This window comes from Microcaecilia unicolor, chromosome 5, assembly GCF_901765095.1.
Source record: "Microcaecilia unicolor chromosome 5, aMicUni1.1, whole genome shotgun sequence".
Lineage (NCBI taxonomy): Eukaryota > Metazoa > Chordata > Amphibia > Gymnophiona > Siphonopidae > Microcaecilia > Microcaecilia unicolor.
In genome coordinates, this window is record NC_044035.1 from 21147521 (window position 1) to 21162433 (window position 14913).

General features: G+C 45.2%; 1 protein-coding gene across 1 annotated transcript in view; it reads left to right on the top strand.

The window, feature by feature from the left end:
* Window positions 1-14913, top strand: part of LOC115471045 (guanylate cyclase 2G-like) — a 108471-nt gene that overhangs the window by 44839 nt on the left and 48719 nt on the right. Inside the window, exon 8 of the mRNA XM_030204713.1 lies at window positions 9541-9707. Within this exon, the coding sequence (XP_030060573.1) occupies window positions 9541-9707 (167 nt within the window). The remainder of the gene's footprint in view (window positions 1-9540; window positions 9708-14913) is intronic.

A 14913-nucleotide genomic window follows, 5' to 3' on the forward strand; every position in this document is an offset into this window, starting at 1 on the left:
TGCCGTTGTATCACTCCATGGTGCGACCGCACCTTGAGTATTGTGTTCAATTCTGGTTGCCGCATCTCAAGAAAGATATAGTACAATTGGAAAAGGTGCAGCGAAGGGTGACTAAAATGATAGCGGGGATGGGACAACTTCCCTATGAAGAAAGACTAAGGAGGCTAGGGCTATTCAGCTTGGAGAAGAGACGGCTGAGGGGAGACATGATAGAGGTATATAAAATAATGAGTGGAATGGAACAGGTGGATGTGAAGCGTCTGTTCACGCTTTCCAAAAATACTAGGACTAGGGGGCATGCGATGAAACTACAGTGTAGTAAATTTAAAACAAATCGGAGAATATGTTTCTTCACCCAACGCATAATTAAACTCTGTAATTCGTTGCCGGAGAACGTGGTGAAGGCGGTTAGCTTAGCAGAGTTTAAAAAGGGGTTAGACAGTTTCCTAAAGGACAAGTCCACAAACCACTACTAAATGGACATGGGAAAAATCCACAATTCCAGGAATAACATGTATAGAATGTTTGTACGTTTGGGAAGCTTGCCAGGTGCCCTTGGCCTAGATTGGCCGCTGTCGTGGACAGGATGCTGGGCTCAATGGACCCTTGGTCTTTCCCAGTGTGGCATTACTTATGTACTTAAGTAAAAGCATATTACACATAACACATAACATAGGAAACAATGTCTCAAACAAAATAAAAACTGATATTTAAAAACTAATGTTTAAAAAAACAGAAAATATAACATTAGCCATGTAAAATGTCCATATGCTGTCTAATGAATTTAATTTAAAACATCTTTAAATTGTATACATACTCTATGGCATTTGGATGAACTCACAAACAGAGAATGTCATTTATGCCACCCCTGAATATCTCTACAAATCTCTCTATATATTTATTAATCATACATTGCTCCATTTTTGTTACCAGTACAAAAATGCTGGAATATATTAATCATGGAGGGGCATAATCGAACGTCGCCGGCGATCTATTGTGGCAGCGGCGCTACAGCTGGCCGGAGCCGTATTATCGAAAAAGATGGCCGGCCATTTTTTTTTCGATAATACGGTTTAGGCCGGCCAAATGGCTTGTATTTCGCCGGGTTTGAGATGGCCGGGTTTGTTTTTCAGCTATAATGGAAATAAATACTGGCAATCTCCAACCCGGTGAAATCCAAGCCATTTGGTCATGGGAGGAGCCAGCATTTGTAGCGCACTCGTCCCCCTGACATGCCAGGACACCAAATGGGCACCCTAGACATGTGGGTACAGTGGGTTTTGGAGGGCTCCCATTACCAGTACAAGTGTTACAGGTAGGGGGGGATGGGTCTGGGTCCGCCTGCCTTAAGTGCACTGCGGTACCCACTAAAAGTGCTCCAGGGACAGGACTTGTTGCTGCTGTATAAGCTTGGCACACCAGTTGACACCTGAAGACTAATCTCTTTGAAAAAGTCCTTTATTTGAATAAGCACGTTTACTCACAGTTAACTGCAGATCAGAGGTTGTGCCCCACTGGCAAAGAGTCTCCCTGGTACTGAGATTAGCAGTAGGTCCGAGCTGGCAGAATGGTGTACAATGCCCTCTTTCAGCCACATTCAAGGTAATAACTAAGTTCTCTAACGTGGCTAACACATGAAAGGGATCTAAAAGTGGCTTACAAACATGGCCACTACCTCATGGACTAACGGAAGTAAAACAGGGCACACTCTGACCCAGTTAGCAGGGGGAAAAGCACCATGGGAGTACAGCCCAGTACCCTACACCCACCACAATGCATTGCTGATGTGACTCTGCAGTGCACCTAACCGAAAAGGTGTCACACTCACCCGAGAGCCACATCAGAACCAGGGAAAGGCTGTCGGAGGATAGAACACATTCTGCTGTCATGGAGGTGGGTACAGCATTTGAGGCTGGCATACAGGCTGGCAAAAAAGGTTTTTAATTTTAATTTTTTAGTGTGGGAAGGGGTTGGTGACCACTGGGGGAGTATGGGGAGGTCATCCCCCATTCCCTCCGGTGGTCATCTGGTCAGTTCGAGCACCTTTTTGAGGCTTGGTCGTGAAAATAAAAGGACCAAGTAAACCCGGCGAAATACTGCTTATTGCCAGGTTTTTTTTTTCCATTATCGGCGAAAGTCGGCCATCTGGTAGCCAAGCCCACGCCTGCCCATGTCCTGCCTTCGCTTAGCCGGCGACACGCCCCTTTGAACTTTCGCCGGCGAGGCAACGGGAAAGCAGTGATGCTGTCAAAAATGCAGCTTTCGATTATACCGATTTCGCCGCTTTTCCAAGATCGACGGCCATCTCCTGATTTGTGTCGGGAAATGCCCGGCGATCACTTTCGATTATAAGCTGAATAGTGAACTATAATATTAATGTATTACTGGTATATATATATATATGTGGGTGTATAAACTAATAATGCATATTATTGAAAAACTTAAAAATAAAAATAAGAATAAAAATAAAAATGCAAATGTAAATGTAAATAATGAAAATGTATGTATATAATTATACGTATAAATCAAAATTTGGAATTACAAAAGTTAGAAATTGCATATATAATATGGATCTTCCAAAAACACACATGGGGAGGGGCATAATCGAACGCGAACGCCCATCTCCATGGGCGTCTATGTCCGAAAACGGGACCGTGAAGAAGCGGGACAGACCGTATTTTCAAAAAAAATGGGCGTCCATCTTTTGTTTCGAAAATACGGTTTGAACGGACCAAATGCCCATGGATTTGGTCCTTTCTGAGCTGGGCGGTTTGTTTTTTTTGCGATAATGCTCAGAAACGTCCTAATCCAAGCCATTTGGTCATGGGAGGGACAAATGTACAACACTGCCATAGCTCTTAGGGGTGAAGGGGGCAACTACATGTGGGTACAGTGGGTTTCAGAGGCCTCCCTGTACAAGTGTACAGGTGGGGGGGGGGGGGGGATGGGCCTGGGTCTGCCTGCCTGAAGTGCACTGCAGTACCCACTAAAAGTGCTCCAGGGACAGGACTTGTTGCTGCTGTATAACCTTGGCAGAGCAGTTCACACCTGAAGACTAATCTCGCTGAAAACGTCCTTTATTTGAATAAGCACCTTTACTCACAGTTAACTGCAGATCAGAGGTTGCTGTGCCCCACTGGCAACGAGTCTCGCTGGTACTGAGATTAGCAGTAGGTCCGAGCTGGCAGAATGCTGTACAATGCCCTCTTTCAGCAACATTCAAGGTAAGAACTAAGTGCTGTAACGTGGCTAACACATGAAAGGGATCTAAAACTGTCTTACACAAATGGCCACTACCTCATGGACTACCGGAAACAAAACAGGGCACACTCTGACCCAGTAAGCAGAGGGAAAAGCACCATGGGAGTAGAGCCTACCAACTACCAACATCGTGAGCATTTCACACAAGCTAGTGGAATCACGGAGCCCAATACCCTACACCCACCACAATGCATTGCTGATGTGACTCTGCAGTGCGCTTAACAGAAAAGGTGTCACACTCACCCGAGACCCACATCAGAACCAGGGAAAGGCTGTCAGAGGATAGAACACATTCTGCTGTCATGGAGGTGGGTACGGCATTTGAGGCTGGCATACAGGCTGGCAAAAAAAGTTTGTAAAGTGGGTTTCTTTTGGTGGGAGGGGGTTAGTGACCACTGGGGGAGTCAGGGCAGGTGATACCCGATTCCCTCCAGTGGTCATCTGGTCAGTTGGGGCACTTTTTTGGGACTTGTTCGTGAAAAAAAGGGTCCCAAAAAAGTGACCCAAAATCGCAGTAAAAACGCCTTTTTTTTGATTATCAGCTAAAGACGCCCATCTCTCCTCGGCCGATAACCACACCCCAGTTCTGCCTTCACCACACCTCCGACACGCCCCCGTCAACTTTACCCGTTTCCGCAACGGATTGCAGTTGGAAACGCCCAAAATCGGCTTTCCATTATACCGATTTGGGCACCCACGGGAGAAAGACGCCCATCTCCCGATTTGGGTCGCAATATAGGCGTTTTTCTCTTTCGATTATAAGCAGGAGTGGGTCCCTTCATGATCCTAACACCACGGGGTATCCTTTGTTGTCTACAATACTCTAATAAAAATGAATAATGCAAATCATATTTAATAGAATTCTTCTGTTTTTGAATAACATTAGACCATCGGTCTGTTGGTGATACATTGATATCCTCGTCCTCAGTAATACTACTACTACTTAACATTTCTAAAGCGCTACTAGGGTCATGCAGCGCTGTACAATTTTAACAAAGAAGGACAGTCCCTGCTCAAAGGAGCTTACAATCTAATGGACAAGTATGCAGTCAATCAATCAATCAAATGGGGCAGTCTAGGTTTCCTGAGAAGAGGTAAATGGTTATGTGCCGAAAGCTGCAGTGAAAAGGTGGGCTTTGAGTAGGGATTTGAAGATGGGGAGGGAGGAGGCTTTGCGTATGGGCTCGGGAAGTTTATTCCAAGCATAGGATGAGGCGAGACAGAAGGGCGGAGCCTGGAGTTGGCAGTGGTGGAGAAGGGTACTGATAGGAGGGATTTATCCTGTGAGTGGAGGTTACGGGTAGGAACGTACGTGGAGATGAGGGCAGAGAGGTAATGACGGACTGCCGATCGAGTGCATTTGTAGGTTAGTAGGAGAAGCTTGAATTGTATGCGGAATCTGATCGGGAGCCAGTGAAGTGACTTGAGGAGAGGGGTGATGTGAGTATATCGGTCCATGTGGAAGATAAGACGCGCGGCAGAGTTCTGGATGGATTGAAGGGGGGATAGATGGTTAAGTGGGAGGCCAGTGAGAAGTAGGTTGCAGTAGTCAAGGCGAGAAGTAATGAGAGAGTGGATGAGAGTTCGGGTGGTGTGCTCAGAGAGAAACGGGCGAATTTTGCTGATTTTACACCTGCGATTGTAAAAGTCCATTAAGTCTTTCTCCTGTATAACTAAGGACATCTGCCCATGGTTGGAAGGTCATGATGGGACACCAAGGGTGAGCCAAAAGTCACTGAAGAAAAAAGAAGGGGTTCACACCTTCCACAAATCCAACAAGGAAAACAAATGCAGAGTGGAAGAAAATCCAATCCAAGAAACCAGTCAGAACTCATGGAATGAGAACTCCAAATAGACTTTATTAGGACCCTGGTCCTATTTTAGTTTTGTAATAAGACCTTTTGGTCTGTCTTATTGCATATTTGTATTTTCTTTGTATTTGTTTCCATGCGTTGCGTGTATGTACATCTTTTATTTTTTTCCATGCTCGTTCGAGTTTCCTGGTTTCTGTTTTGAGTTTTTTTTAATTCGTTGTTGAACCATGGGATCAAGTTTTGTCTTCTTGTTTTCTTGTTCTTAAGGGTGCTATTTGGTCTAGTATGCTTCTGCATCTTTTGTCCCAGTCAGAGAGGTAGTGTAAGGAGTCCGATCACGCTTTCCATTTATTGTCATATATCTGTTGCCAGAATACTTTTGGGTCTATTTGGCCTCTTGTGCTGTAGGTTGTATGTTCTTGTGTACGGTATGATCCCTTCTTCCACCAGTTTAGGGATAGGTTTACTTTGTAATGATCGGTCCAAGGTGTTTCTGATCATTTGATATCTGTTATTAGTATGTTTTGGTCTGTGGACAGTTTGTGTGAGAAGTGGTCCAGTGTATGGCCTTTAATGTGGGTGGCTTGCATGTGTGGCCATTTGAGATCCCATGAGTGGAGGAATTCCTTGCATTCTTGTGTGTTGGTAGAGTTTGGGTCTTCCAGGTGGAGGTTTATGTCACCTAGTATTAGTATGTTGGAGTTGGTTACACAAGTGGTTGAGATGAAGTCCATGAAGTTAGACTGGCTTTTGTTCCAGTTGCCGGGTGGTCTGTAGAACAGGATGTAGTTCAGGTGATCAAGCAGGGATTTGTTGTGGATTCTGATTGAGGCTATTTCAAGTTGGGTGGTTATGGACTCGGCAGTGGTTTCGGAGGTGAAGTGGGAGCGGTAAATTAGTGCTATGCCTCCGCCTCTTTTTTCCTTTCTGGTCCAATGGGTGATTTTGTAACCTGGGGGACATAGGTCAAGGATTATGGGATCCTTTTGATCGTGGATCCAGGTTTCGTTGATGAAAAGTAGGTCGAGGTTTTCTGATGTGATCCAGTCTGTTATAGTTGTTGTTTTGTTTAATACGGATCTGGCGTTAATGTAGCCCACTTGAATGTTTTGGTGTGGGGCTTCTAAATTTGGTGATGTGTGGATTTTTATTAGTTGTCTTTCCTTATTTGGTATGTGTTTGTTGTGACCTTTCTTTCCATTTTGTTGATGTTGTCCACATGTAGGTGTTCTTCCTTTATTTTGGTGGTTGTCGGTTTGGTGAGGTGTGGAGTGTTTAATCAGTCTGTGGTGATTCTGTAGGATAGGTATGATGTTGTTTTCTGCGAGTGGGATGGATAATGTTACGTGGATCAATGATAGGAAGTGAATTGCTAGGAATAATTTGATTGTAATCATTTTAGTGTCAATTTGGAGATAAATAGATTACTCACAATCAGATGATTAGGAGTGATGTTCTAAGAGTAGGGGCTCCGCGGTTCTGGGCGCAATGCTGCTGATTGGAGGCAAAGTCTGAGAAGCTTTAGGAGACTTCTTTGACTATTACAGCTTTTCCTGTCAATTGGGCTGAGGTTCTGGCTATCTCCTGCCTCTGAGGTGCTGGACATAGATTCTGTTCTTTAGGGGAGAAAATAACCAGCTTCCCTGATAGTTAAAATGTCTCCAAAACCTTTTTTCTGTGTCAATCGGTGTCTTTTGATTTGAAGCTGGCACTCTGGATTATGCCTTTCCGTGTGCTGGCGATCTGAGTTACAGTATGTCCAAGATCAGTTTTTGCTTAATTCATCCCTCTTCCGATTGATGGAGCCAGTCGGGTGTTGGGAGCAGTCGTTGAGGTGGTCATTGAGGTGGTAAACCCAACGCCGGCATGCTGCTCATTTTTTCAGGACTACTTCCGGTCCATTGTGGCCGCCGACAGTAGTCCCGCCCCAAGTGCATGCCATTTCCGGGGGAACCTTCCACCCCCCCCTCCCCCCCAGAAGATGGCTAGTACGTGGTAACCCGGTGGTAATCCTGCATCACTGCACAGTTATTGCCGGGCTAGCGCCGGAGCCTATATCGCCACCTCAATGGGTGAGTTATCTCACCGCGTGGTCACTTTTTGGGGGGTTTTAATGGCTGCAGGAAAAAGAGCCCTGGAGCATGGGAAAAAGTCCCCCGCCACCAGCGCAGGGCCCCTTTTCCTGCGGCTTAGTAAAAGGATTCCTCACTGTGTATGTCTAGTAGCGCTACAGAATGATAAGTAGTAGTAGTAATGCATTCAGGGCCTCCGAGTGACTAGGCCGGGCCCGGGGCAAGGCCTCCACGCCTCTGCCCCCCTGTCGCCCCCGCCACTGCCACCCCCATTGCTTCCCTTGCCGCTGCCGTCCCCTGTCACTCCCCACGCCGCTGTCGCTCCCGTCGCTCCCCCCGCCGCTGAGGTCCCCGGTCTCACCTGCCTGTCTCCACGGCTCTGGGCCCCCTGCATTCGAAGCGGCAGTCGCAGATTGCCTCTCTTCTGGCCTTCCCTCCCTGTGACCCACCCTCATCTGATCTAACTTCCGGTTTCCGCGAGGGTAGGTCACAGGGAGGGAAGGTCCGAAGGGAGGCGATCTGTGACTGCCGCTTCGAATGCAGGGGGCCCGGAGCCGAGGAGGCAGGCAGGTGAGACTGGGGACCGCAGTGCCGGCGGCCTGATCCCGGCGCTGGGCCCCCCCTTGGAGGCCCGGGCCCGGGGAATTTTGTCCACCCTGCCCCCCCCCTCTCGGCGGCCCTGAATGTATTTATCTTATGCTGTTTCAAGAGACTGACTTTCCCTGATGCAGTTCAATCAAAACATGATTCATGTCTGCTAAAGTGTTCTTTAAAAAAAAGGGGGGGACCCAATGAAGATATATTCCCCTGGATTCTATTTAGCACACCTAGCATTCCATGCCAAAATCCAAGCATATTGTATAACAACGCACATAACTTAATTTGCTTAACAAGTCAATCAGTGTTGGTAACAGCACTTAACAAGCAATAATTAGCAGTAATTGACAATAATTAGAATTTACGCGCACAACTCCCTAAGCTTATTCCGTAATGCACTGCGCTTACATTTGAATGCATGCAGTCAACAGGGTGTGGTTATGGGCAGGGAAATGGGCATTTTGTGGGTGTTCCAAAATTTACGCACATTGTTATAGAATATGGCCCTCTGTGCCTACATTTACATTCCAGGAATTATTGCTACACAAAAATCTCTCCAATATACAATAATGGCAAAAAAACATACTTCTTCAAACGACTATAATTCTGTGGAGTGCATCAAGCTATAGGACATGAATAGGGAGGAAAAAAGCCTCTGAGTCTAGCCCAACCTCCAACCCAAATAGTTAGTGTAAATAACAAAGGTTGAGAGAATTTACTGGGTATCTTATCTTCATCTGCATTAACCCCCCCCCCCCCCCCTATTTTCATTGGTGTAAATGGGCAGTAGGGTATCGACTAAGCGTATTCTTTATACCATGCCTTAATCTAGGTGTTGCTTATAGAATACGCTTAGACGGAAATGTTTTCCATGTGGAATTTTTAAGCGCCATATATGGAATCTGGCCCGTGGTATGTGAACATTCCTTCCAAGTTGAAGGTCTACTTAAGGTTGCCACCGCTCAGAGGTCCACTAGAAAAACGTTTATAACATGGTGGTGAACTATCTACCTTGAAATTCAAATATATAAGGCTTTTGAGTGAGGTGCACTGGGATCTTTGTATGGTACAATTTTTGCCAATTACCAGTTGGAGCGGAGGAGTAGCCTAGTGGTTAGTGCAGTGGACTTTGATCCTGGAGAACTGGGTTCAATTCCTACTGCAGCTCCTTGTGACTCTGAGCAAGTCACTTATCCCTCCATTGCCCCTGGTACAAAATAAGTACCTGAATATATGTGAACTACTTTGAATGTAGTTGCAAGAAAACCACAGGAAGGCAATATATCAAGTCCCTTTTCCCTTTCCCCTTATAAGAGCCTGATGTGTCTTCATAAAATAATGTTTAACTGGGTGCCACTGCCTACTTGCTCTCTGAAACTTGGCACTCCTTTATAAAATTACACACTCTTAAAATGTTAAAATTTTTTTTTTATTTTAGCTTTTTTTTTAAAACAAAACTCCTCTCTTTTTTTTTTATTTCTTCCATGACCTCTGGCACTTGTACCTGATTGCTGTATTTTGCTGTACTGTGAATTTGTGCAGTTGTGTTCCTTGTTGTTGCTTTCTCTTTTATTACAAAATCAATAAAGTATTTACACCAGAAACATTTTTTTTTAGCTGAAATATGTAAACTTCTCTCTGACCCAAGCCCTCTATCATTCTAAACCCATATTTTCTGTCCTCCTGTTATGGCTATGGCTATACCTGTTATCATGTTGACAGTGATACCATATTTGATGCCCACTCATCTCATGCCTGTGATAATAATTGCCGTGTTTTATGCCTGTCTGTCTCAGGTATACCCGTGATCGTACTCATAGTCACTCTTCTAGTCACAATCTGTGGAGCTGTTGGCTTTGTGACTTTTTTAATCGTTCAAAGAGGAAAAATGCAAAGGAAAATGAACAGTGACACCTGGTGGAGAATAAACTATAACGATATCATTATAATAAAGGATAACAAGGTAATAGAAGTTTCCTTTTTTATATGGGGTAAAACAGCATGCCGTCCGGGTTTTGATACACTTTACTTGTTGATTGTGGAATCCAGTAGGGTATGTGGGATAGATTAAATGCTTGGACTTCTTAAAATATGTTAAACCCTGGGTGAAGGGTGTCCCTTAACAATTTCTTGAAAAACAAAATCTGTGCACAAGTTTTAATCAATGGACTTTGCCATGAATGGCACATAACATTAAAATTAGAAAAGGCAGACATGCAAGTCACTCAGCCCAGCTTCCCCCTCATAAGAGCCAATGGCAAGCATTAGCATTAAATTGAGATCATACCCTGGCTGAGGACTGAGGTTCATTACTGTCCGCAAACAAATCTTTTCCGGAGATGGGAAGGCGGTAGAACGAGAGGACACGAAATGAGATTGAAGGGGGGCAGACTCAGGAAAGATGTCAGGAAGTATTTCTTCACGGAGAGAGCGGTGGACGCTTGGAATGCCCTCCCGCGGGAGGTGGTGGAGATGAAAACGGTAACGGAATTCAAACATGCGTGGGATATGCATAAAGGAATCCTGTGCAGTAGGAATGGACCCTCAGAAGCTTAGCCGAAATTGAGTGGCGGAGCAGGTGGGGGGAAGAGGGGTTGGTGGTTGGGAGGCGAGGATAGTGGAGGGCAGACTTATACGGTCTGTACCAGAGCCGGTGATGGGAGGCGGGACTGGTGGTTGGGAGGCGGGAAATACTGCTGGGCAGACTTGTACGGTCTGTGCCCTGAAAAAGGCAGGTACAAATCAAGGTAAGGTATACACATATGAGTTTATCTTGTTGGGTAGACTGGATGGACCATGCAGGTCTTTTTCTGCCATCATCTACCATGTTACTATGTTACTAACTATCCCTTTTGGTGACAATAAAGAGGGCCACCTTTTCAAAAGGATTAGGGGTGCTGACCTTAATTCTAAGGTTAACCCCTCTCGAGGCTTGATTTTAGAGGGTGTACAAGCATATACTGTAGTCAAAGAGCACGTACCTTGAGCAGGGACTGTCTTTCTTCTATGTTTGTGCAGCGCTGCGTACGCCTTGTAGCGCTATAGAAATGCTAAATAGTAGTAGTAGTAGTAGTACCTGTGCACCCCACTGAAATCTTTGGTTAGAGCAGCGAGCTGAAGAACCAAGGAAGCCAGGGTTCAAACCCTACTGCTGCTCCTTGAAATCTTGGACAAGTAACTTAACTCTCCATTGTCTCACGTACAAACTTGACCCCCCCATCCCCGTTTACTAAACCGTGCTAACAGCAGCCGTGCACTAATGCCAACATGGCCCATTTGCTTTCAATGGGCTGTGTCGGCATTGCTGTGTGGCAGTCGCTAGCATGGCTTAGTAAGGGGGGGGGGGGCAGGTTAGACTGTAAGCCCTCCAAGGACAGGAAAATACCTTCTGTACCTGAACATAACTTGCATTGAGCTATTACTGACAAAGATGTGAGTTAAATCCAAATCCAAAATCCAGTACCAGACATAGGGCCTTGTTTACTAAGGGGCGTTAGCGTTTTTAATGCATCTACAATTAGCGCACACCCTAACTGTGTAGGCGACTATAAGGATGTTAATGTGCGTACACAGTTAATGCGTGTTAAAAATGTTAACGCGCCTATAATGCAGCTTAGTAAACAGGGCCCATAATGTGAATTAATACAAAACCCTACAAAAGTCATTCAGGAAATAAAAAGGGAACGGGAATTTGGGACTTGATATACTGCCTTTCTGAGGTTTTTTGCAACTACATTCAAAGCAGTTTACATATATTCAAGTACTTATTTTGTACCAGGAGTAATGGAAGTTTAAGTGACTTGCCCAGAGTCACAAGGAGCTGCAGTGGGAATTGAACCCAGTTCCCCAGGATCAAAGTCCACTAGGCTACTCCTCCACTGGTAACATTCCGCGTAGAAGCCTGCCTTTGCAGATGACCAATGCGGCTGCGCAGGCTTCTGTTTCTGTGAGTCTGACGTCCTGCAGGACGTCAGATTCACAGAAACAGAAGCCTGCGCGGCCGTGTTGCTGATCTGCAAGGGCAGGCTTCTACATGGAATGCTGCTAGTGGAATAGCAACATTCCATGTAGAATCTCAAATAGTAGCAACAGAATCTCCTTAGTAGCAACATTCCATCTAGAATCTCAACTAGGGAAAGGGAAATGGGACTTGATATACCACCTTTCTGAGGTTTTTGCAACTACATTCAAAGCTGTTTACATATATTCAGGTACTTATTTTGAACCAGGGGCAATGGAGGGTTAAGTAACTTAAGTACCTTCTCCTGCTTTAGACTTAATCCTACCCACCCTACCCCTCTACCCACCCACCCCTAGAGTGACATGTCTTATATAACCTCCCTATCAACCCACTCATTACTTTACCTCACCCATTTCTATTCTTCTATCACCTTCTCCCACTACTCCAACCAGAGTTACACCTAATCACACTGACCACCCTTCAACATCTTCTGTCCTTCTGTGACTGTTCTCTTGTGCTTGACTGCTTAAATATTTTAAATTTAAATGCTTTACTTTTTGTCTATTAGATTGTAAGCTCTTTGAGCAGGGACTGTCTTTCTTCTGTGTTTGTACAGCGCTGCGTACACTTTGTAGCGCTCTAGAAATGTTAAATAGTAGTAGTTAAGTAACTTTCCCAGAGTCACAAGGAGCTGCAGTGGGAATCAAACTCAGTTCCCCAGGATCAACGTCCACTGCACTAACCACTAGGCTACTCCTCCACTTGAAAAAACAATTCTACCATACCATAACAGTACTAATTTCCAAGTGGTACATTACTACTACTACTACTTATCATTTCTATAGCGCTACAAGGCATACGCAGTGCTGCGATACACCTACTGGAAAAACTACACGTTGGATTATTACAGATAATTCTACGCAGGATAGCTGACCTTTTTCACATATACAGAATAGAGATAGACCCTCACCAAGTAGAGAATAAGTAGCCACAAACTGAAAATAAGTATGAAGACAAAAATTAGACTGAACCCCCAAGAAACCTGACTCTGCATGCAGTGTAACGCCAGAAAAAGCAAAACAGCAATGCCTATCCCCATATTGCAAAAAAAATACATATGGCAGATCTAAATTTTAAAAACTGACATATGCCACTCACTTGTACGGTCTGTGCCCTGAAAAAGGCAGGTACAAATGAAGGTAAGGTATACACATATGAGTTTATCTTGTTGGGCAGACTGGATGGACTGTGCAGGTCTTTTTCTGCCGTCATCTACTATGTTACTATCCATCTTATAATTGAAAGAGAAAAACGCCTAGATTTCAACCCAAATCGAGAGATAGACGTTTATCTCACAAAAACGAATAAATCGGTATAATGGAAAGCCGATTTTGGACGTTTTCAACTGAACTCCATCGCGGAAGCGTACAAAGTTGACGGGGGGGTGTCGGAGGCGTGGCAAAGGTGGAACTGGGGCGTGGTTATCGGCCGAGGAGAGATGGGCGCCTTTCGCCGATAATGGAAAAAAAGTATGCGTTTGTAGCTAGAATTTAGGGCACTTTTCCTGGACCCTGTTTTTTCACGAATAAGGCCCCAAAAAGTGCCCTAAATGACCAGATTACCCCCAGAGAGAATCGGGGATGACCTCCCCTGACTCCCCCAGTGGTCACTAACCCCCTCCCACCACAAAAAATGATGTTTCACAACTTTTTATTTTCACCCTCAAATGTCATACCCACCTCCCTGGCAGCAGTATGCAGGTCCCTGGAGCAGTTGTTAGGGGGTGCAGTGGACTTCAGGCAGGTGGACCCAGGCCCTTCCCCCCCTACCTGTTACAATTGTGCTGCTTAATGCTTAGTCGTCCAACCCCCCCAAACCCACTGTACCCACATGTAGGTGCCCCCCTTCACCCCTTAGGGCTATAGTAATGGTGTAGACTTGTGAGCAGTGGGTTTTGAGGGGGATTTGGGGGGCTCAACACACAAGGGAAGGGTGCTATGCACCTGGGAGCTCTTTTACCTTTTTTTTTGTTTTTGTAAAAGTGCCCCCTAGGGTGCCCGGTTGGTGTCCTGGCATGTGAGGGGGACCAGTGCACTACGAATCCTGGCCCCTCCCACGAACAAATGCCTTGGATTTATTCGTTTTTGAGCTGGGCGCTTTCATTTTCCACTGAAAAACAAAAACGCCCAGCTCACAAATTGTCGAATAAAACATGGACGTCTATTTTTTTTGAAAATACGGTTCGGTCCGCCCCTTCACGGACCCGTTCTCGGAGATAAATGCCCATGGAGATAGACGTTTTCATTCAATTATGCCCCTCCATGTTATCTGTTCCCCCCATCCAGCATGGTCCCATCTCTGTCTCTCTTCCCCCTATCTAAAATGGTCTGTCTCTCTCAGACTCTTCCCTCCCCTTCCAGCATGGCTTCATCTTTCTTTCTCTCCCCCCCCCCCCCCCCCCAGCTAGCATTACCTGGTTTCTCTATCTCTCTGCCTCCCCCTCTAATATTAGAGTTGTGATTTTTAAAGGTGATTTAAATAATTTATTATCATAAAGCTTTTTTTTAATATGTCAGTTATGCTGCAAGTAAATTATCAAGGTATAAACATGCTTTGAAATATATATCTCTTTACTGTTTCTAGTTTATTGATTTGGTGATGTATTTTTGTTACATTTGTACCCCACGCTTTCCCACTCATGGCAGGCTCAATGCGGCTTACATGGGGCAATGGAGGGTTAAGTGACTTGCCCAGAGTCCCACTACCAACATTCCATGTAGAGGTCGGCCCTTGCAGACCACCAATGTGGCCTAATGTGGACACGCAGGCTTCTGCTTCTGTGAGTCTGACGTCCTGCACATGCAGAAACAGAAGCCTGCGCAGCCTTCTACATGGAATGTTGCTAGTGGAATAGCAACATTCCATGTAGAATCTCCAATAGTAGCAACATTCCATGTAGAATCTCCAATAGTATCTATTTTATTTTTGTTACATTTGTACCCTGCGCTTTCCCACTCATGGCAGGCTCAATGTGGCTTACATATTGTATATAGGTACTTATTTGTACCTGGGGCAATGGAGGGTTAAGTGACTTACCCAGGTTCACAAGGAGCTGCCTGTGCCTGACGTGGGAATTGAACTCAGTTCCTCAGGACCAAAGTCTACCACCCTAACCACTAGGCCACTCCTCCACTTTTGCTACTATTAT